General features: G+C 37.9%; 1 protein-coding gene across 1 annotated transcript in view; it reads left to right on the forward strand.

Moving 5' to 3' along the window:
• Nucleotides 1-21,789, forward strand: part of ASPH (aspartate beta-hydroxylase) — a 74,644-nt gene extending 52,855 nt beyond the window's left edge. Inside the window, exons 19-25 of the mRNA XM_010180361.1 lie at nucleotides 2,019-2,117; nucleotides 2,780-2,869; nucleotides 6,809-6,946; nucleotides 11,654-11,789; nucleotides 12,626-12,717; nucleotides 17,535-17,668; nucleotides 21,475-21,789. Of these exons, the coding sequence (XP_010178663.1) occupies nucleotides 2,019-2,117; nucleotides 2,780-2,869; nucleotides 6,809-6,946; nucleotides 11,654-11,789; nucleotides 12,626-12,717; nucleotides 17,535-17,668; nucleotides 21,475-21,625 (840 nt within the window). The 3' untranslated portion in view covers nucleotides 21,626-21,789. The remainder of the gene's footprint in view (nucleotides 1-2,018; nucleotides 2,118-2,779; nucleotides 2,870-6,808; nucleotides 6,947-11,653; nucleotides 11,790-12,625; nucleotides 12,718-17,534; nucleotides 17,669-21,474) is intronic.
• The last annotated feature ends 2,601 nt before the right edge of the window (nucleotides 21,790-24,390 follow it).

Consider the following 24,390-nt stretch of genomic DNA (forward strand, 5'->3'; position numbering starts at 1 on the left):
TATCCTTATACTAGGGATCAAGCTCATCCTTACTATGAATTGCCAGGTTCACTTTTTGCTACTAATGTGTCATATTATGACCTTCAGATATATTCTCAAATTGATTGTTCCTTCGCAGTAGCTCTCTTTTGCAAAAATAAGTGTAATGCTGCTATTTTTAACTCATAACACTTTATATCCACGTTGTGCTGGTTTTGTTTTTGCTCAGATGTAGTTTGTATGTAATAAGATTTGCGAAAGCAAAGAAATTGGCCCAGAGGACTTGTTATGGTTTTGCTTGTAATTTTTTTGATTGAAAAATTAGGTTAGACAGTGACTGGAAAAGGCAGAGGGAAATGGCTATAATGTATGCAGACATTTTATCATGTCATAAGTTCAGTAGCTTCAAAAATAGATTTAGGCAAGAGAAATTGCTCATCTGTCCATTGTTTTGTATTTAGCAGCTGTGCTAGACGTTCAGCAGACATCAGCCTCTGTAATGCCACTGTCTGCCAGACTTTTGTGATGATCCCCACAGACTGAGTATCTGTTCTGATAAGACCATCCACCCTTATTTTAAGGAGAGAAGAGGTGTAACAACAGGTTAACTTAACCATGTAATTGATATCACATAGAGTTACAAGATATGTTGACTATATAGAATCATAGAATGGCTTGGGTTGGAAGGGATCTTAAAGATCGTCTGGTCTAACCCCTCTGCCATGGGCAGGGACACCTCCCACTAGACCAGGTTGCCCAAAGTCCCATCCAACCTGGTCTTTAACACCTCCAGGGAGGGGGCATCCACAACTGCCCTGGGCAACCTGTGCCAGTGTCTCACCACCCTCACAGTAAATAATTTCTTCCTAATATCTAGTCTAAATCTACCCTCTTCCAGCTTAAAACCATTCTCCCTCATTCTATTGCTATGTCCCCTTGTAAAAAGTGCCTCCCTAGCTTTCCTGTAGGACCCCTTCAGGAATTGGAAGGCTGCAATAAGGTCTGCCCAGAGCCTTCTCTTCTCCAGGCTGACGTGGAACTGGAAAGTAGATCAATTTTCCCCTTGGCTGAGGCAGACCAAATGCACTTAAATGATCTCAGTAACGTTGGGGGTATGTGTTTCAGAACTTAGGCCAGCCTGATTCACACCTCCTTTCCCCCCTCATGCACTGATCCTTTCCTACAGCTGTCCTTGTTCTCGTAAATTTTTCTCTTGCACAGTCTCCATGAAATACCAGTCTCTGGATATTTGCCTCTGGGTTTTCCTTTCCTGCAAAATGAACTCAGGTGACAACTCAGACATTATCTGAATCTTGCTCAGGATACAAAATCTCTTAGCTTAATTCAGCACACTGGGTCTTGGTCTTGATCAAAGAGTGCAGCACACAACTAGACAAGAATAATTTATCCATGACCTTCTAGTGTGAAAGCACTTTGAATCACTACTGCATTAGACCTTGCATTACTGTCTTATGATAGCTTTCTCTTGGCCAAGTAAGTGTAAGCTCTTCCAGAGTGTGCTTCATTTGACCCCAGTGCTGAGAGTGCCCATTGTGTACCCAGGGTTTGCACAGTCCCTACTAGTATAAACCTTTCTGATTTTAAACAATTTCAGGTATACTTCTATGCTATGCTTCCCATGACTGTGCTGTAGACTTGTTCAAAGAGCAGCTGCTTTCCCTCGGATTAGTCAAACCTGGGATAGGTAACCTAAGTGTTAATATAAGATGTTAATTCTGTAATGTAGCATGTTGCAAGTCAAGAGAGAGGGCAGAGGAGGACAGACAACTGAAAAACATAATGCAATTCAGACATGCCAGTTGGAACAATTTTACTTGAGACTTGAAAATTTGGATTGTAATAGATTTTTGTAGAGAAGTACAAAAGTGAATGGGGAAAAGAAAGTACAGCCAAGCCAAGAATTTATCTGAGACTCAGTGATGGAAGAAAACATCACTGCATTGCTAAATAGTAATATGTGCACAGGTTTGTTAATTTGCATAGATTCATACATGATTAATTCATTTGCTCTCAAACAGGTTCTAAGCCTGGCTCCAAATGATGGCTTTGCCAAAGTGCATTATGGCTTCATCCTGAAGGCAGAAAACAAGATAGCAGAGAGCATACCCTATCTAAAGGTATTTTTCTTTTCTCATCTACTGTAAATATTTTGCCTGTAAAAAATAAAATTGAAATGTGTAAAACATGTCAAGGTAGAAGCATACTAATCACAAAACACAGTTTAAACTACATGTTGGAATTATATTGCTATGTTACCACCTGTGAACTAGAGCAAGCTTGTATATTGAGACTCATCAATTCTTAAATATCAAGTTGCTTTTTTTAATTCATAGTTAACACTAAGTACACAGCTTTGAGTCTCAAATTGTTTTGAGGTTGACAGTATGCTGCAAACGTAAGGTTCTTGAAAAATCCAGAGAGGGCTTGTGTATGCTTCTGAGTGTTTGGGAAGAAATACAACAAAATAAAACCTTTAACCAGCTTTCTGGAATGGTTGTCAGGAGCAAGTGTCCATATCTGAATACACTTCTGTCTTGGAGGGACTGAGGGGAGAGGCCATGGCATTTGGAAAACTGATTTACATTTCTCAGTGTCTTCTTACTGAACTGTTGTAACCTAAGTTCCAGTTTACCATGGTGGTTATGCTGTATAGGCAATCTCATTGCCTGTCTCTTGCATGGAATTGACGGCCTATTTCCAGCAATCAAATAAACTCTTTTGCAAGTCCAATTGGAGTTTCTCTTATACCTTTGTTATTTTTTTAATTTTTTTTTTGTAGGAAGGGCTAGAGTCTGGTGACCCTGGCACAAATGATGGACGCTTTTATTTTCATCTGGGTGATGCCTTGCAGAGAATGGGAGACAAAGAGGTACCCATTTGACATGTTCTTGCTTTAAAGTCTAAACCCCTGATGGACTGCAGAATCCAGAAAAACTTTTAAGCATGGGCTTAATGTCGGAAACATGAGTAGTCTCACTGCAATAACAATTCAGCATATGTCTGTAGAGGTCAAGATGAGCAACTGCAAAAAAATCTGCCTTTGGCATGACAGTACAATCTCTTAGCAGGCCTTGCTTTAGATCTAATCTAAACTTTTAAAGCTTGCATGGAACAGTTTGAACCAAGGGACCAAAAATTTTTCAAAAATTCTCTCAAGATGTTTTTATAGTCTATTTTCTGCTCATGTTTCTTACAATAAAGATTTTAACTAGAGTTAAAAAATACAGTTACATGTATATGACTGTATAGAGGCTCTCTCATAGCTCTGGTGTAACAGTGTTTTGTAAACCTCCCTTCTTTCCAAAGTGACTTTGAGCACCAATGACTATATGATAAAAGAAGACCATGAAAGGACTGAATGTGAGGGCTGAGTTATGGTATTTGTTCAATAATTGAAGCAGCAAACAGATCAGAAAAGCAGAAATTTGTGCAACAACTCTTGTTGCATGGCCAACAAAATCAAACATATGCAACTGAAAGCCATAAGAGTTTCCAAATTGCTAATTTAAACCCAAATTTAATGTAACAGTCAAATTTAAATGTGTGATTTACCACTATTGCTGTGGTAGAGGAACAAAGGACTTTTGTTGAAGGCTGTTATTAGTAAGGAACTTTACTATGGGCACAAATTTAAAACCAAACAGAAAACCAAACCAAAAAAACCTAATGGGAAATGTGAAAAGAATAAGAATAAAAAAGCATAATGGAACTGCTTTTTAATCACTTATCTAGTGATAGGTCTAAAATGTTGATACCTAGATTACTGTAAAGAATGCTGACCTCCTGAATATACTGGCCCAGTCAGTAGGCAGTGCTCCATTATGAACTATATACAGGTAGACTATAATGAAGCCCACGTTAGTGTTTTTCTCAAGCCTAGTTCATAAGGTTAATTTTCTTTTTTTACAAATTGTGAAACATTAGTTACAATACCTCATACATACATTGAAATGTGGCAATATCTATATTTGTTAGATTAGATTGCCTTCTCTGAAAGTGCAATACAATACTCTTCCAATTAAGTGTTTTGAATTTAAAAGTTCATTTACAAGTGAGAGTTTGATGGCCTCGTTCTATGTGTAAACACACACATTGCTGTCTCTCTCTCTGTCTGTCCGTCTCTCAACATAAAGCCAAAGAGAATCCCTGTATGCTTCTGTGGGATATTCTGGGTTGAATGATGGGGTCTAGAGCATCCCATTACAAAGATACCACGTAGATGTGATTAATGTGTATCATCCCTATCCCCAGGATAATTATGTGTTAATGTTTATGGAGTTAATGGTCAAATCTGCTGTAGAAAAAAATTTTATCAATGACAAATGAAGTTCTTGGCATAGAGGAGAAAGTCCACTGTTAGGCTAAATTTTTCTCACTGACCTTGCTAGACTTGCTGAACTTCAAGATTTAATCAAGGAAACAGATCAATATTTAAGGAACACCTGAAAGTGCTATCACTGAAGGTGTGTTGAATGTAGTTATTCATCTACTAGAACTAAATTAGGAATTATCAATGTGGTCTTGGTAAGTATTAGAGGAGCAGTGTTCAGTATGCCTTTTCAAACTATAATTTGATAAAATGTCAAATTGACTTTAAAAAAGACAAATTAGAAATGTAGATGGTATTATAGAACAAAGTGCTGTCCACAGAATGTTTAAGCTGAGTGCATCTCAAACAATTACTTCCCTGGAAAAAAAACTATACTGTGGTAGCTGTCCTGAATACTACAGTGATCATATTTTAGTCTTCCTGCTGCCGAGATCTGCATGCAAAAAGAAAGGTTTCTCATGGAAACTCAGGACTGGAAAAGATGAGCAAGGCAACCTAACCCTACTCCATCCTATCAAAGGCAACCTCATAGCACAAATCTTCTAATAGATAAGGATTAACAGTATTATACATTGTGATTATAGCTGATGGATTTTAAAGAGCAGCAACATTTATACTCATCAGTCAGTGGCTGAAACAAGTAATTCATCCCCCTTATCAGTTGGGCCAACTCCAGACATTACAAATGAATGCAGGCAGTCAGCATAAACATCTATTGATATCCCACTGCTATTACAACGTATGTCTTGGGGATCATGCATTATAAATCATAATGCTTCCATATCAGAGACTTAACCAAGTTAACATCAAAATTTAAAGATACTCTGTGTATTACCCACAGGTAATGCATAATAATTTTTTTTTACTTACACAGAATTTTACAAAGTTAAAAAAAGAAGATTAAAGCTTATATATGATCCACTGTTATTCTGTTCATCCACACTGGTTTTCTGTACTTCAGATAAGTATTGTAAAGCAACATTCTATTGCAACCTTTCCTTCATACTTCAAAAGTGCTATAAAGAACAGGGTACCACATTTTTTTAAAAGCTTGAAGAAAATTTACAGCCTCTCAAAAAATAATCTATGGTTACAATGTAGAGACTTACAAAAAAATTTGAAAACAAAACCACTCAAATTCACTTCTTACCTTATATCTGAAATAAAAGATCTCTAAAATGGCACCTGGGCATTTTTAGAAATAATCCATTACGTGAGGAATTTCAATAGCTTTTTGTCTTAATAAGTCATACACTGTTCTCATGGCTAATTTGTATCCAAAAAACGTTTTGGTTTTCATTCTAGTTTACTGGCTTCAAAGTAAACATAAATAATAAGCTGATACGAGTTGTTCTCCTAGAGATGTGTTTATCTGATTATATGTTCTGCTTGCCATTAGTCTACATACATAAAATGACCCTCCTATATCTTAAGACTTAGTACTGTGGTTTTTATTTCAATAAGTCTTTTGTTTTAGCCTTTGTGTCAAATGTGGGCAGATTAATGGACAAATGTCATATGCTTATAAGTTAAAATAGGATAAATTACTCTCTGAGAATCAAATAATTAAAATAGTCATGTAGTTGTTGCATCCTGGAGAGCTACTAAAGTTCTGTAAATCTCCTAGGGCTAGATTAAGGTGAAATGATACCAAATGATCAATTAAACATTTTATTTATAATGTAAACAATTTGAACTTGGAAAATGTAAAAGTGGTTGGCAATGTGGGTTCGTAGTGGAAACCTTTTGTAAGAAGGAAGAAAAGAAAAGAGTGATAGGAAAGAGATAAGGAAAATTACCACCACCCTTGGATCCCACAAAGACAGGTGGATGAGGCAGTCCTCTGATAGTGGGCACACACATGGCTCCTTCCTTTTTTGTTATTTTTTTGGGGGGTTGTTTTTAGTGGTGGGGTTTGTTTGGTTTGGTTTTTGTCTAAAATATTGCAGCTGTACCATCAGTGCTTGGCAGGAAGGAGGCAGCTGTGTGTAACCTTCTCTGTATGTGGTTCTTCACAGTGCTCCTCATGCTGGATCCTTTCTTTCCAAGCATCCCATTTTTCCTCCTTTGCAAGACCTCATTTAGCTACTATACAGTGGTAAAGCAAGTTGTGGAAAGGGAGAGTAAGACAAGCAAAGACCTGGTATTAGCCTCAGTAGGTTTCTACTGTATGGAATAAAGGGGAAGGACAAGAAAAACTAGTAGCATCAACTCATTTCTGGTGTGGAAACAAATATTTGAAGAAACTCAAGTGCATATATATAGTTGGCTGACTCTGATCTATTGTGGAATTATTCACTGGAGGGTTTTGGGTTTCTTTGGTTGTTTGGTTTTTTTTTTCCTTGAAGTGTTTGTTACTACATTACATTAGAAGAATAACCCTGGCATTCAAAGAGAGAGTCTGTCAAGTTACCAAAAAAGCATGAGTTACTTTTTTTATGTGGGAGCTTGGCTGATGTAACAACTTCAATCTTTTAGGCATACAAGTGGTATGAACTTGGATACCAAAGGGGTCACTTTGCATCAGTTTGGCAGCGCTCCCTCTACAACGTCAAGGGACTGAAAGCTCAGCCTTGGTGGACAGCAAAGGAAACTGGTTATACAGAACTGGTGAAGGTAAAGCACTTTGTTTCTCTATATTTTTTGTTAATAACAACTATAATCCAAAGTATTAAGCAGAGAAAGTGCTAATCTATAAGGTCCGAATCACTGCCTGCAAGTACCAGACATCAGTCTCCGACTGAGCACAAGATTTAACTAAGATACTATAAAATTAAGTAAGGCATTTTCCAAGTTGAGAATGAGGACAGGGGGGCTGAAATGATTAATAAATACAAAATTTGCATGGTAGACAACCATAATGTCTGAAGTGCAAAATGACAGCAAACTTTGGTAATGTCTGGGACACCCATTGTGAATTTTTAATTGATCAGGAATGACTGTGTCCTTCATCCCTTGTGTAACATTTGGTGACTTCTTTGGAAGCTTTTAATTGCATAAAAGTAACGAGTGTAGACTCCCAGTGACAGATTTAGCAAAAGATAACAACATAGAATTTAAGTTCTTGAAAGTTATTTTTTTAATGCAAGGCAAGTAGTCTGGTTATTATTCATCATAATAATAATTTGAGTTTCCAAAATAGCATAATTTTTATTTTAATTTTAATAATTTTAATCATAATTCCTTAAAATAAAATGGAAAGGCAGTAAGAACCTCTTTTCCACCTTGTAAGTTTTAATTACTCGTATGTGGTTTTACAAAATTATGCTGCACAAATAATTTAAAAACATGTTTGTTTCCAAGACACGTCAGAGTGGCTTTTTCATTATACTTAGTTACATAACGTGTTAAAAAACCTACTATGAAAGGACGATTTTATTAAAAAAAAAAAAAAAAAGAAAGAAAACAAAAAATGGAAATTACTTCTTGTTAAGCTTTTGATGGCAGCATAAATAGGGCTAGGAAATTTAGATTAAAGTGTGATTCTCTGTTGTAATCTCAGTCACACAAAAGAAGAAGTTAGCTTTATGGACTAGCATTTGGAAAGATTTGAAATGTGCACGTATTGCACTCATTCTTGAGGAATGTGTAGGAATAGGTTATTTCCTGCCATAAAGAAGATGGAGAGACAGGAAACTTTTTATCATTCTTTGGCCAAACAAAACAAAAAAAAATATATATATTCTTTTATTGAATAGGAAGAGGCACCTGATTTCTCAGGGAGTGGAAAACAGCCTTTAAATTAGGAAGAGTGTGTCAGTTGATTTATGTATAAGTGTTCTGTTAGTGTTTCTGATCTACAGTATTTCAGGACTTTGGATCTGGAGGTTCAAGAAACTATCTTGTTTGAGCTCAGCTAAAGGGAAACCTTACTTTTGTCTTTGAAAACCTGTCCTGCTCCCTTGGGGTTATTAGCTTTCCATGGATGGTCTTACTGAGTCATTGCACCATTTTCTGGTACCTTTTTTAGAACCTTAGTATGGCACTATTATTCTATTCTGATGCTCATTTTAAAAATAATAAGAGGTACAATGCTATTGGATCCTAAAGACTTTTCACCAGTCCAAAACTAATACCTAGGTAATGACATACCTAACTTTGTCCTTTCTTCATGTTGTGTCCATTGGCTTTTGGAAAGGACCCATAGGATGCTTTGCCAATAATGTACTATAGTGAATAGCTGATTGATTAAAGTAGATCTTGTATTGTCAGTTTTCTCTGATGACTTAGTTTTTATTAATTAAAAGTTTAAAGTGCAGCGAGAAAAGAACAGAAAGAGAAAGAACAGCACATATCCATAATGTTGTCTGTTGAATGACAGCTAGGGCTTAATGGTTAGCTACTAACAGGTAAATATTCATATTTAATGGAGAAATTAAATTGAAATATGCATCTAAAGTGTGGCTGGATGGTTTAAGTGGAGGCTTGTCTTGAAAAGAGCAGACTTGATGTGTATGCATGCTGATCTTCAGTCATCGTGAGTGACCAAAGGGATCTGTTTTGAAAGGCTTAAAATGCTGCCCATTACTTGAAGATCATGAGTGTCCCCTAGCAGAGACACAGTAACTGATAGTGAATACTCTCCTACTCTGTTTCAGTAAGAAATAGATTGAAGTTTTCACCATGATTTTGTTTTATAGTCCAGTGGATTAAAATGGACGTGTGGTCAGTAGTTATGCCTCACCTGAGGGATAGTAACCTCTTAATCTCTGCCTGTGCCATTTATGACCACACATTTGAAAGGGTTTGACAGCAAGGAGTAAGGAATTTTCAATATAATGCTCACACATAAAAATAAACCAGCATTAAGAAAACACAATTTAAATAAAGTAACGTCTTTGCCAAAAAAACTACACTATTGACAAATGTAAAGCAACTGTAAACTTCCATTATTGTTAGGAACTGTGTTTAAAAAGCCATATGGAGGTTTATAGGAATCAGCTGCTAGGAAACAAGTACATATGCTCTGAATGATGTTCACCACTTGATTCTTCACTTGAAATCAGGATATTGCACGAATTATAATATGAATTTGTTGCTTTAAACTGAGGCTTGAATCCCTACATATTGTGGAGCATAAGCATATTTAACTTTTTTTCTGTAGATACCAGATCTTGGATCAAGAGCCTTAAATTCAAGTCCTGGACTTAGTCATTGTGTTTTAGTGGTGTTCTGTGTTCTTACCATTCAAGGTATACCTAAGAGTCTGTGAAATCAGAGAGGTCAAGGCTGAGCTGTGTTTGACCTCCTATAACTCCCTGCTTCCTTTCTGCCTAGGAGTTGCCTGTTACTCATAGTAAAGCACTGTCAGCATCTTTTATAGATGTGGTCCAGGTTTTCAGGAGTATAGAGGCACTATTGATTTCAGTGCAAGTTATGTCTAAAACCATTGAGGAGCTAGTTTAAAATAAATTCTATATATTCCAATCACTTCATACCCAACATGTAGGAGCCTTAAAAGCAAAGGACAAACATGCACCTTTGGAGGTTAACTTTCAGCCTGTGGCACTTTTGAAGGATTAGAGGTGACAAAGCAGCTGTTGCCTGCACCTCTTTGGACTACCAGTGCTCTGCATGCATCATCTTGTCTGCATGGGTGAATGCTCCATTTACCTTTTTTTAGATGAAGGAGTAGGAGGATTTTTGAGGGGAGAGAGAAGCACTTGTAATATCTTTTAAAGTTTTCCAGTGTTGTTGATCTGCATCACTTTAATTTGCAAGTTATTATTTCTTTCTCTTCTCCAGCCAGTGCAAAATCAGGTACTGAAGCTGGTATTTCCTTTTGTAGATATGGGAGCACTGAATCAGTACCAGCACTGTTCCCATATTCATCTCTGATCAGCTGGAAATTTTCAGCCTTGCTTTGTACCCTGCATTTTGTAAAAGTCAGTTTTCCGAAGATATTCTAAGAAACATTTCTACTTAACATCAGCTGTTAAACAGTGTTATGGAAAACCATCAATGGGAGGGAATAAGGTGGCTGCACCAGGAAATTGATTAAGTGCTCTTCCCCTTTGCTGATGGATGAGAGAGAGAACAATTTGCTAGGAAGAAGAGGGTATTGTATTAACATCAGTGCAATCCTAATTTTCATAGATTTTAGCCTACCTAAAAATGTTCTAATGGGAGAAAGTTGCTGTGTTATATGCAGCATGTTCTAGCTGTGGCTTGCTGAGCCTTTTATGACACCAACATACAACCTATTTTGTGTCATCAGCTTGTCTTTTAATTGAAAAAACTCAAGTGGAAAATGCAGCTGTTTAATTTAAATGAGAAAGACTAATAACCCTATGGAGTTTTAAGGATAAAAAGAGGCAGCTATATTGCCTAGTCTCACAGATTTTTGAGTTTTACTCAGCTTTGTACATCATATGAAGAAGTAGTGTGGGAACAAACCTTAGCCCATTTTCAGTATGAAATTGATCAAAAATGTCTTACAAAAGTGCTTTGTCCAAGAGCACAAAGAAAAATAGAAAACTATTCACCCAAAATAAGGTTTAGTGAGTAAAGTAAGCAGCTGGGAAATGGTCACTTTTATCCAGGTCCCTTGTTACGCTGTGGGTTTTTCATTTATATTGCTATAACATTAAAGTGACTTATTATTGGTAGAATAAAAGGTGTTCTGATCCATCTGAATTTTACAAATATAGTGTCCTAAGGCAGCAGGGAACAGAATTTTTAATTCTACAATCTTGTGGTTTCGGTATGTATGAAGTACGAGGCAGCTTACACATTTTTAATGGTTGTGTCCATAAATCATCACCTGGCATTTCAAGCTGTATTTGAACTTTTTCAATAGCATCAGCATGTGCAAGTGAATCTTTGCAAGCCTTTTGAAGATTTAAATCATAATTGTCAATGTAAGTGGCCTGTTTATATTCGTCCTCATTGCACTGTGATTTTTGTCACCACTTGGAGTTTTAGGTTATGTGAGTGGTTTTCCAGTTGCAGGAGTGGTTCCAGGTAACACGTACTGTCTTTAAGAAGACCAATACTCTTTGTAGCTTGCAATATAAAATGTTCTGTTAAAGAGCCCTTAGGCTAATCAAAAAGCAAGTAAAATGAGGCCTAATCTGCATAGAAGCTGGGTATTATTGAAATTTCCTGATCCCGATGTAATTGAATCTGAAGAATGCTGTAAAAGTTGTTTTTCCTGCCTTAACGTGTCAGAAGGGAATCAAATATAAAGAAACTTGATAATGATGATGAACACTTTTTTTGTGCTTTTAAATTAAAAAAGTTGTTAATGGCAGGGAAAAATATAAATGATACTAAAGCTGAAAGCAGTAAGTTCTCAGTGCACTAACATGGCTCTCACAACAGTCCTTAGAAAAAAACTGGAAGCTCATTCGGGATGAGGGACTTGCTGTGATGGATAAAAAAAGAAGCCTCTTCCTACCTGAAGATGAGAATCTGCGAGAAAAGGGAGACTGGAGCCAGTTTACCTTATGGCAACAAGGTAAAACATTTTGTATTTCTTCTCTTTCCCCAATTTAACTTTCTTAGATTTATCTAGTGTAATAAGGAGTAGCAACACATTCTTTTCCAGAACCATTTTTGTAATCACTGAATCTGCAGAAGATGGGAGCTATTAAAATAGTAACTGGGACCCCTGTGACAATTAACAACTGTTCTTTATTCTAAACCACGTTGTCTCCAAGCAGTTCTAAGAATCCCTTGAGGGTAATACTTCTCTTCTGGCAAGGCTGCCAACATTTTGCATGGTAATGCATAGTAGAGATCAGCCCGAGGGAAGATGGGGATTATGGGAGAAGGCACATCCTTAATATTGTGTTGTCAGCAAGGTGAGGTCTATCAGTCAGAAATGGTATGAGCAAAAGAATATGAGCTTTAATAAGCTGTGCAGTGGGAGGCCCAACTATTAGAGACCTTAAATTCTTATAAGACTCTGCATATGAAAGTGTACTATAAAATAAAATACTAAAAGCAGCTTATATCAAAATATAATCTGGTGTTGAAATGATATACTATTGGTGGCATTGTTGATCTTTTTTTTCTATGCATCATCATTAATAATTATACTTTTAGAGTCATATTTAAAAATGATAGAAAGCCTGCTCTTCACAAATAATGTAAGAGCAAAGATGTTGCCAGCTGCTCTGATACTACCATGTGTTAATACTTCTGTTTCATAATCTGTAAAAGAGGAATAATAATATTTATCTGTCTTTCAATGTCAGCTCTTTGACAGCTTTGTTGCTCTTCTGCAAGGCAGAAAACTAAGAAATGTTTGTTCATTGCTCTTACCAATACTCTACCTATTATTTTCACTAGGAAGAAAAAATGAGAATGCTTGTAAAAGTGTTCCGAAAACATGCACTTTACTGGAAAGATTCCCGGAAGCTACTGGCTGCAGAAGAGGGCAGGTACCTGGCAAATTTCTTCAGTTTTGCAAATTCCTAATGCTGGGAGCAGGTGATTTTGAGGAATGTATATAGGGAAATGCATGACCTTGGCATACGTAATAATGCCTCAAGCACATAATGAAGTTACCAGTAAAAATATGCCCAATTTTAGCCCTCAGCAAATACAAGGTGAAATATGTCAGCTGAAGCCTTTCTATGGAGTCTTTAGTTGAGCCATTTTACCTTGTATTCTCTGGGAGCTTGTGGTAGGTAGGGAGTTACTTGACACAGGTCAACCAATAAGCAATAATTTACTAAACCTCAGCCCAAGTGACCTGGTTTGACTCACTCTGCTTTGAGCAAGGGGTTGGATTAGCTTCTTTCTAACCTGAATTTGTTTTCTGGTCTGAACCGACCTTTACAAGACTAATTCAGAGAGCCAGATTCTCACTGTGATAAACTTCACCTATCTACCCCAGCCTGGCTGCGCTAGACAGAGGAGAATCACCTCATGAAAGGCAAACAACACTACTGCTGTCACATGCTTATTTTCCAATGGTAAAGGAAGGAAATTTTGCATTCATGAGCTATGGCTTTGCGTGCCAGCAAAGTTTGGTTCACATGCCTGGTCTACACTGACTACTTGGCTACAAATTAATCTCATTAAATTATGCAGTAGACTTACATGATATGAATCAATACATATGCAGCTGAATGAATGGCCCAACACACGTATCATGCAATTCTGTAGGAAAGAATTTTTCATTTTTCTTTTTCTTTTCTTTTTAAGTTACTATATTTCACCTGTAATGAATAGATAGAATAACCTTCATGTTGCAAAATTAAGGATACGAAAGCTGGAAATCACAGTGCTAGCATAATCCTAATTCAGAGTCTTGAGAGTAGATGTTCAGCTTTTTCACCAGCCTCTTTGCTTTTGATGTTAAGAAGTGCCCTCAGTGGCTACTGTTGTAGGAGTGAACAGGACTATTGTTTCATTGATGATTTTTTTTTTTTTTTTTTTTTTTACAAAAGCTCGTTGTAGTGAATATAACTGATGAGAGAGGTCATGACACTCAAAGTGGCTAACAGCAAAAGAACTGCTTTCTGTGACATCCATAGCCAAAATGGATCTATCTCAGCAAATTCTCTTTGAGAGCTACTATTTTGTTCATCATTTTTTGGCAGCCCACATGTCATCACCAGGATATGGTTTGAAAAAGCATTGTGTATTCACAGCTATAGCTGTAGTCATGTGTTTTGAATGTAAAAAGTGTAGAATAGTTGGAAAAATGGTGCTCTAGAAGTCTTAAGTTTTACATCCAATATTAGGAAATGCCTAGGACAGTTTTGGTTGTATGCTAGCCATGCCTCATATTCTTACTGGTAAATTAAATTTAAAATATCACCTAACCTCTATTCATTTGAAACAATGGGAATAAACACAATCAGGAAATTAGGAATTCTGTGGTAAATAGACTGTCTGGATGCTTTGGGCACCTTGTATATTGACACCTTTTACATTGAAGAAATGTAAAATAATCAAATACCTGCTCAGTCCTGCTGAGAGACTGTGTAGAACAATAGCATGTTATCATATTATTGAAAAGTACATCATTTTTAAAAGAAGCAGTAAACTAAAAGTAGTACTGGTAGTTTTAACTTTGGGAATTTATTAACTCTGGAGTTTTACTTTACAATCATAGTATAACTCTTTGGTAGTTCATGATTCTTTATATATAGTACTTGAGTACAGCACATACATATAATTCACAGACATATCTATACTAATCTTCATGGACATATAAAATACATGAGAGTAATCATTCTTCAGTGCTGGTATATTAACATTAAAAAAAAGTTTCTCTGTGATATTAGTAGCTATACTGCTTAGCTAGTTATTTGCATTGCATTAGGGTCTGACAGGGCAATCAAGTTACCGCATCTTGGTATAGCAGAGGTGGTGGGCTGAAGCTTCTGTGTTCACCATGGCTACTGGAGCTTATTGCTTGCTATTGTAAGAAACTGCTGGTAAGCTGAAACCTCAGATGATGGGAGCGGCAAAGGCATGAGACACACACTGCCTTATGCTGACTTTGTTACAGTTGGAGAGCAAGCAATGCCTTAAACCCCAAGGTTTATCAAAGTTATCCTGACCCAGCCTGATGTGCAGATTTCTCGGTTGAAAAGATGCTTCTCACCACTGCCATGCATTATTCACAATTCCTGTTCTTCGAGTTATTGCAGAATCACTGAAAAGCTGAGGTGGGAATGGACTTCTTGAGATTTCCTAGTCCAACCTCTTGCTCAAAGCATGATGAACTAGAGTAGGCAGCTGTCCAGTCAGGTCTCGAATGCCTCTGAGGATAGAGACTCTACAGCCTCTCTGGGCGACCTGTTCCAGTGTTCAATCACCCTTACAGTAAAAAAGTTTTTTCTTATGTTTAAATGGAATTTTCTGTATTTCAATCTGTGTCCATTGCCTCTTTGTCTTTCACTGGATACCGTTGAGAAGAGCCTGCCTCCGTCTTCTTCACTTCTCCCATCAGGTATTTATATACATTGATAAGATCCCCCCTGAGCCTTCCTTCCTCCAAGCTGAGCAGTCCCAGCTCTCTCAGCTTCCTCTTGTATCTCAGATGCTCCAATCCCTTAATCACCTTTGTAGCCCTTCTCTACACTTGCTCCAGTATGTCTGTGTCTCATAGTAGGTAGCACAGAACTAGACCGAGCAGTCAAGGTGTCTCTCCAACTCTGAGTAGAGGGAAAGGATCACCTCCCTCAACCCGCTACACTCTCCTTAGTGCAGCCCTGGAGGCTGTTGGCTGTCCTTTCTGCAAAGGCACACTGCTGGCTTGTGTTCAAATTGTTGTCTATGAGGACTCTAAGGTCATTTTCTGGGAAGCTGTTTTCCAGATAGTTGTCCACCAGCTTGTATTGGTACATAGGGTTATTTCTCACCAGTGCAGAACTTTGCACTTCTCTTTGTTGAACATAATGAGATTCCTGGTTGCTCCTTTCTCCAGCCTGCCAAGGTCCCTATGAATGGTAGCAAAAAAAAATGTAGTGTATCAGCCATTTCTCCCCAATTTCCTATCATCTGCAAACTTTCTGAGGGGGATGCACTTTGTCCTGTCATCTATGAACCTAATTAAGAGTGTTGGACTCAGTACTGGGCCCTGGGTTACAACTCTGATGAGTGGCCTCCAGCTGGACTTTGTGTCTCTGATCACAACTCTTCGAGCTTGGCTGAACTGTCCGTTTTCAATCTACCTCACTATCAGTTTACCTACTTTCTACTTCATCAGTTTGTCAATGAGATTGTTTATTGTAGACAGGATTCAAAGTCTCACAGAAGTTGAGATAAACAACATACACTAATCTATCCTTATCCACCAAGCTAGACATTTTACTGTAGAAAGCTGGTTAAGTAAATTTTCTCCCTTGTATATCCATGCTGACTGCTCCTATTCACCTTCTTTTCCTTCATGTGTCTGGAAGTGTTTTCCAGGATTATTTGCTCCATCGGCTTACCAGGGTGCAAGATCGGGCTGACTGGCCTGTAGTTGCTCAGGTTCTCCTTGCCTTTCTTCAAGATAGGAACAACATTTGCTTTCTTCCAGTCCTCAGGGACTTCTGCTGGCTGCCATGACCTTTCAGAGATTACTGAATGTGGATTCACAACATTGTCCAGCTCCCTCAACACTCATGGGTGGGTCCCATCAGGACCCATGGACCAGTTTGTTGTGTTTGTTTAAATGTTCCCTAACCTGATCCTTCTCCACTGGGGATAAGTCGTCTTTGCTCCAGTCTTTTCCTCTGGTCTCAGGTGCTTAGGAGTCCTGAAGGACAGTCATACCAGTAAAGACTGAGGCAAAGAAGGCATATAGTGCCTCAGCCTTCTCCATATCCTTTGTCATCAGATCTCCTGCCACATTTAGCAGCAGGCCCATGTTTTCCCTAGACTTCCTTTTACTGCTGATGTATTGGTAGAAACCTTTCTTGTTGACCTTCATGTCTGTCTCCAGATTCAATACCAGGAAAGCTTTGACCTTCCTAACTTCATTCCTGCATGCTCAGAGAATATCTCAACAGTCTTCCTGGGTGACCTGATCCTGCTTCCACCTCTTGTATGCTTCCTTTTTGTGTTTCAATTTTGTCTAGCTCTCCATGCTTCCTGCATATGAGGATGAACTATTCTTGAGCTTGGATGATCCTTAAAAATCAACCAGCTGTTTTAGATCCCTATTTTCTCCAGCACTGTATCTCATAGGATTTTTCCCAGCAGGTCCCTGAATAAGCCCATGTCAGCTCTCCTGAAGCTGTAGGTAGTAATCCTGCTTTTTGCCATTCTCCCTCCTCTCATGATCCTGAACTCCACCATCTCATGGTTACTCCAGTCAAGGCTGGCAGTGGCCTTCATAACCATGTTGTCATCCGAGAGGGGCCATCACCTGGTCAGTCTGGCTAACACAGGACTTGCCTCCTGTGGTCCGTCCTTTTAAATGGTAAGAGTGTCTGTAAGTCCTTCCATAGGAAAGATGGTATTTTTCTTATTGTAGATAGGAGATAATTACTTTTATGTTGAAATATGAATAGTGGGGTTATTAAAAGAAAGAAAAATATGCACTTTCATGGATGACCACAAGATATCTTTTTTGTAGTATTGAACACCTCTAGGATGTGAGAAAGCACAATTGTTGCTGAGGCTCTAACAAAAGGTGACATTATACTTTTGCCCGTTCATCAAAGATGAGAATTAATGAAGTCTTGAACTCCTCCTAGCAGTATGGTTGTGAAGCTGATGGTGTTGAAGGCCTGTCTCTCTCTTCTTGCAGATCAAATATTCTATCATGCACCCAGGGACTCATGTTTGGCCCCACACTGGGCCCACCAATTGTCGGCTAAGGATGCATTTGGGCTTGGTGATACCTAAGGAAGGCTGCAGAATTCGGTGTGCCCAAGAGAACAGGTATGGTTTGGTTTTGGGGACTTTTTCCACCTTCCTCAAGGCTGAAAAAGGTGTGGGACTGCATGTAATTTTTTTTTTTTAAAGGGATGTTTTACTGATCATGAGACATAATATATTTCATTAAGCAGGCAATTTTACACCCTATTCTTGGTACAAAGATATAAATGTCAGTTTTCAAACAATGCCAGAAGAATCTTTGGAGACAAAGCTGCTTCTCTCTGCTATGGCATGGAAGTATCAGTGGGTTTAGTCCATGGGGTCTCTGTGTTTACTCTTACAATGCCAGTCCAATGTATATTTAGAGAGTTCCTCTATTTTTTCTGATTTAGAGGGAGCTTAGAATTCATTGCTTATTCCACAAAAGCTGAGACTAAGCTATACCTCTGTTTTCACCACCATGACAAGTGTATATCTGGCGGAAGCTCCTTCCTAGCTGGTATTAATTGTTATAATTCAGTTTAAAATATTTCAATTGAAGTTAATTTGAAGATGAACACATCTATGAAGTGTTTGGCCCAATGAGTTACAGAGGTAGCAAATTTCTTTAAAGTGCATTCTTGTCCCTTAGGGAAAAATTATACTGACTTGAAGACAAGTTTTGTCTCTATTTGCTTGGTGAAAAAAGAAACCAAACAACAAAACAAAATGCAATAGCTTTTACATCTACAATCAGGGCATATACTCCCCTGCAAATATGAGAAAATGTGATAAGTTTTTGCACGATGTCATTAAAGAAAGACAGTAAAATGCAGTATTAACTATATTACTTTTTGTTTACAGACTTAATTTTCTGAGATGTATAATTCTAATGTTTAATATCTATATGTATACATTTTGAAGATTCTGTGTCTTGTCTGCAGTATCTGAGTGCAAAAAGCATTAATTTTGAATTCTTTTCATGATAGTAATGTACAGATGTATTTGATACTGAGAAATGAAATTCCACACCTGTCTGCCTGATTTTTTTCATGACACTTAAGAACAACTACAACAAAAAATGTTTAGAATTTTGGAGGACAGAAGTATCCAACTGTTAATAACCAAAAATAGTGTCACTATAGACTCCTGCCAACACATAGCTTATTTAATCATCTGTCACAGTCAGTGTTACAATCTATACCACTTACATCTAGTTAGTGATGGACATTTGCTTCCAGCATAACAATTTAATATCCAAAATAAGCTGGAGGGAGGGAGAGGCAGCTTAGAGGACTAATATAGAGATGTGGAGTCTTTTCACTTTAGGATGTTACAGTGAATTCAGATTGGTGGTGACTGAATGGCATTACCATTAGGTGACTGTTTAATAGCTTGTGTAAATGAAGTGGTGGTTTTGAACTGCTGCCAAGGGTGCAGGTGTCCACCCATTATTACGGCTGGCACACTTCTTTGTCTTAACCCAAACAGAAGGGATAGTCCTGTGGACAGTGAACGTAACTACTTCCTTGGTAGTAAGGCTCCCTCACATTCAAGAGTGGAGAAATGCCTGCTACTGCTGCAGACAGAGGACATCAGTGTCCAGGCTCCTGAGCCTGGCTCAGTCTCATGTGTTAACTCATTCATTTGAAATGTAAAACATTCAAGAGCTGACTACAGCCTATGCTGGAATGTGTTAACCTTAGTTGTTTTTGGCAAAAGCTATACATTCAGAATCAAAGACAGAATTTTCCCTGAAAGCATTGAACGTGTGTCTACTGCTGGCAATGAAAGGGGTTGTTTTACACCTCTTCGCCCATGAAAGAGGACGTGGGTGAACCACTGTGGGAGGGAATGGTGCCAGTAGGAAATCCTACCTTGTGCATTTTCCATTTCTCCCCTCCTGGTGGTTCAGTTCAGAGCAGTGGTAAATGAGTGGTTTCAAATACGAGAACCAGCTCAAATATGAAGGTTAGCGTAGGTCAGGCCTTTTCTGGCCTTCTGTCCCACTACTGAGTGTATGACAGAGAGAGCAGAAACAATGAGAGTTTTGTGCTGGGTTACCTATGTACCACCCAGTGTGGGTGTTTAGGGGGGCAGTGTTGTGCTGCAACTCATCCTTTGGCGGGCAGGCAACTCAGCTCTGTCTAGTACTGTGATTTACTCCTTCGCTTGCAGAAACGGTTTTGCAGCTGCTAGGAGCTGGTACGCCTCATCGGTATTCAGTGCAGCTATAGTAATTTTATCTCATTGGGCTATTTTGAAGTCCCAGCTCTGTAAAGTGTAGGGTACAATGCACAAAAATGATAGGTAAATAATATCTAGTTATCAAAATCGAACACCTCTGTCAGACAAGGTAATCGTGTTTTGAAGTGAAGGTGCAGAATTACGGTCTGATGCAGAAGCCAGTCCAAGATCTCACCTGTAACTGGTGACATTGGAGCCCTGCAGGTCATGTAGAAGCTACCCCAAAGTGGCTGAGCATCAGACCTGAATAATATAGTCCCTATGGTCCCCCTGACAAGTGTTTCTTACACCATGAAGAGATTTATTTGCATGCTAATGGTGGGGTTTGTAATCAGTTCAAAAGGGGCTAATAGTTCTGTCAACTTTCTGATTTTTTTCTTTGTTCTGCAAAACAGCCCGTCCTATTGTTATGCAAATGGTTGATCCTGGGCTTTAACATCTGATGTTACTTCCTCTGAGTACTTGGAGTTTTTATTGTCCTTAACTGAGCTGGGCAGAGCTTTCCAGGCTTAGTTTAATTAAAAAACAACAACAACAAAAACCACAAACCCAAAAAAACAAAAACTCCCTGAGAAACCCTAACCAAACCAACCAGTCAACAACCAAACAAACAAAACAGTCCCAAAAAACCTAACAAGAAACCCCTAACACACCCCCTCCCCCCCAAAAAAACCCCAACAAAATTAACCTGATTTTTTTACCATGTTATAGCATTTCAAGTGGCTGACTTCCATTGACTTTAATAAAACCAAAGTGACTTTAGTGCAGTGGCAGAGTCTCAGGGTCTGTATGACATAAAACTGACATGGTAGCAGAAAAAACTGATGACCATAGCTGAAACCTGCAAAAGCCTGTGTGCAAGCCAATGTGAATTTTTTACCATGTTATGTCTTCTGGTTTATCTGCTCTTGCTTAAAATAAGTTTAGATTATCATTTCAGTTGAAATGATCCAGTTTCAATTCCATTTCTCTCCAGGATGTTACAGCACAACCCCATAAATTTTGATAGTTAACTTTTGCTTTTGTTAAATTGAAAAACTAGTATGACTTGAGAGTCTAAATATCATTTTCAAGCTGTTTTTGAAAAAAGATAATTGTTTTCTCTGTGAATCAACACAGTTGAATGAGCTAAGCAATGTATTTCTATATTTGATGGTAAGATCTTGGTTTGTTTACTATCACTACTGTTCACAGTTCCTAATTCCCTCTAAGGGCATTCATCCTCTTGGATTTCTTCAGGATCCTGTTAAAAAACTTGATTATGTGGTCATTGTAGAGTGGCCTATTGTGTGAGCCTGATGAATATTCCCTGCTTATGGGACTCATTAAAAGCATTTAACAAATACTGCAAATGTCTGAATGTGTATTTGGGCACATGTGGGTGTGACTACACAGAAGGAGAGGAAACAATCCCTCAGTAATATGAAGGTCCATTAGACTGATCTTTCTGTAGTTTATTTCAGTTAAAACTGATATTCCAGTCTCTTTATATTAGGTAGTGAGATCTTGACTGTGCAATATATATTGTTTAAATAATTCTCGTATATACGTAAAAGGGAATCTTCAGAGCTGATACTTAGCTTGCCTGCTCCAAGGTACTTCAAATATTAATTACTGTAAAGCATGCTTCTTTTGTGTTGCAGAACCTGGGAAGAAGGGAAAGTTCTTATTTTCGATGACTCTTTTGAACATGAAGTATGGCAGGATGCTGAGAATTCTCGCCTGATATTCATTGTGGATGTGTGGCACCCTGAGTTAACAGCACAACAGAGACGCACCCTTCCTGCCATTTAAGGGGTTCCTTCTGATGTGTGGAGCAGAGGAGCTTTAATCCCTTTGGAGTATGCAAATAGGATTAATTTATCCAGAATATGAAGAATACAAGTATTGTAGGGGTTAGAAGAGATAAGGATGACATTCTGCAATCACAGAGGACTTGATTTAAAATAAGGAAAAAATGAAGAAAAAAAAAAAAAAGCCATGTTTTGTTTCATACTGATACAGCACTGATATGTATTGTTTTTCTGGCTGCGAGTTTGAAAATACAAATCTTGCCAGCCACAGAGCAATAGGTGTGAATTTTCAAACTGAGGAATGTGCAGATGTTTTTACCATGCCTGTATTCTGTGTCCAAATATCAGACAGTCACCTGCCTGACCATATTAGGGCACAAGATTGGCAATTTGACATCTGGGAAATACTTCCCAGGCTTTTATCTGGGAAGCAACATGTAAGATATTTGCGAACATATGCACACAACCAATGTTGAAAGTCAGTATGCAGTTGTGATGTTAGCTGCTTTAGGCATAGAACATGTTCCTATGTTATCAACTGTAGATAATGTGAATGGGTTATGTGCGTTTTGTATTTTTTTCTACCTGAGTAACTGTATTTTTCTAGTATAATTATGAACAAATCTTCTTTAATCAACCACTATTTTAAAAAAAGACAATATATATAAGTGCTTCTCTAGCTATCAGCTGAAGGAAAACACTATATATTAACAGATTTCACTTTTGCCAAGTGCAGCCTTCTCTTGCCTTCCTGGAAATGCAAACAAAAGCTTGCATAATCAGCTGCTTAGTGAAGCTTCTTCTAAACCAAAATAGTTCTCTTACTTAGCAGGCAACCTTTGGTTTGATAATGTGACATTGGAAGATGTTGAGCAAATGTGACATCTGTAGGCTCAGATCTTAAAGTGCTCAATAGTCCTTAGGTTTACATGGTGACTGTTTTTTCTCCTCTCATTACAAAAGCTTGTTTTGTGATATCCATTTCCTACTCAGCAAGGGTCTGGGGCACCTCCTACCAGGGACTCCTTCAAGGCTGCCCTTGGGTGGTCATTCAGCGGAAAAAAATATATGAAGGATATCTTGTACTTTGGGCAGAAGGACAAGGTCTAACTTGGTTCCCTGCCAGAATACAGAGCAGACAAAGAACTTCAGGTTATTAATTTGTATTAACTTCTGCTGCCAGCATCCTACAGAGTGCTAGAATGGTCCTTTAATTGACCTAATGGTGTTTTCCTTGTCTTGAAATGTATGACGTAATGCTGAAGGAGTCTTATCCCAGTGCTGTTTACAGTATACTCTGTATTTGCCATACAGAATTTACTACATGGTAAAAAGGCCTTATTTTCAAGAAAGAAAACTTGTTGGATGTTTCTGCAGTTCACTGGTATTCTGGGTCTGTACTGTTTGATGGGAGATGGAGACCTTCCACTGTTGACTTCTAAGAACACTAACAAGAAAGAGAGACCTGAGGTTGCACTGATGATGTTTGTTATCTACACACCTGCAAAACCAGCTGGCTGTGGATGGGTGTGCTGGGATGCTCAGAGCTTTTCAAGAGCAGTGGCATCATTACTGAGGGTTGTGAGAGACAAACACTAAGCAAGGAGACATTGAGGTTACTGCATCTCCACAGCTTTGGCTTTGTTGTCCAAAAGACATTGAGCACTGACCTGATTCGTTTGATGTTCAGTAGTTTTGTACTGCAGACACTACATCATGGTACCTCAGCATCGTGACCAGAATGCCACGTTTGCTGAAGCAAAATACAGATAGGTAAGATAGGTATGTGCATTCCCATAAACTGAATGCTTTTCAGATTTTGTATTTTACTAGGTAATTAAATCTTCTACTGCCATGTAACACATGGTGATTGCACCATGAATTAGTGTAACCAGTTTCTGGAGGTGTGCACTTTAATTTCCTTTTTGACTATTAAACTCATAAACCTTCTCTGATCAATAGTCTGTTTTAGACAACTATGATAAGCTTTAATGTGTTGTTTGTATCAAAAATAACACTGAGACTATACACAATAAACAAGAAAGTAACAGTTCTCAGTTAATCATCATGAAAACTTAAAAGATTTATAAGTTTCATGCCTAAGAAAATACAAAAATACTTTTGGAGAGCTTTAGGAGAATTGTGTGTAAAACTGGAAAAAAGGTACTTGTTACTGTGAGGGGCCACAGTAAAAAAAAATTTTTAAATCTCCTGGTGACTGTTCAGTCAGAGGGTATATTTTGTGTCTCTGTGAAGTGATCAAGCAGTACAAATTTTAAACTGTTTTGTAATTCTGTAAAATAAAGACATATTTTGTAAAGAAGAAATCAACTGTTTAAACCAAAATTTGTGGTTTAGGAATATTTTTATTAATGTTGCTTTTTATTTTCTATAGCTTAAACACTAAAGGAGCAGTAAAAGATTTGGAGTTATACTTGTAAAAATTCATGCCATCCTTCAGATAGTTTCATTGTTCCTTTGAAGACTCATGCTTGATCTTTCCAATTGTGATTGACAAATAGATAAAAGTAATCTACTCAAGATATGTGTGTGTGTGCTGGAGTAGCTCTGTTTAATAAGTTGTGTAGTGACATATTGGCCATTCATACTCCTAAGTGCCTTGAATATGACAAGGTGTGTTATGAATATCTCCTGCAGCACTGAAGGGATTCTACTCCATGTCTACCTGTTCAGGAGTTGAGAGTGTACCTTTTTGTTAGGTACAGTTACAGGATTAGCTATACACATGGGGAGGGCATATATATA

This window comes from Mesitornis unicolor, unplaced genomic scaffold (assembly GCF_000695765.1).
Source record: "Mesitornis unicolor isolate BGI_N332 unplaced genomic scaffold, ASM69576v1 scaffold4713, whole genome shotgun sequence".
Lineage (NCBI taxonomy): Eukaryota > Metazoa > Chordata > Aves > Mesitornithiformes > Mesitornithidae > Mesitornis > Mesitornis unicolor.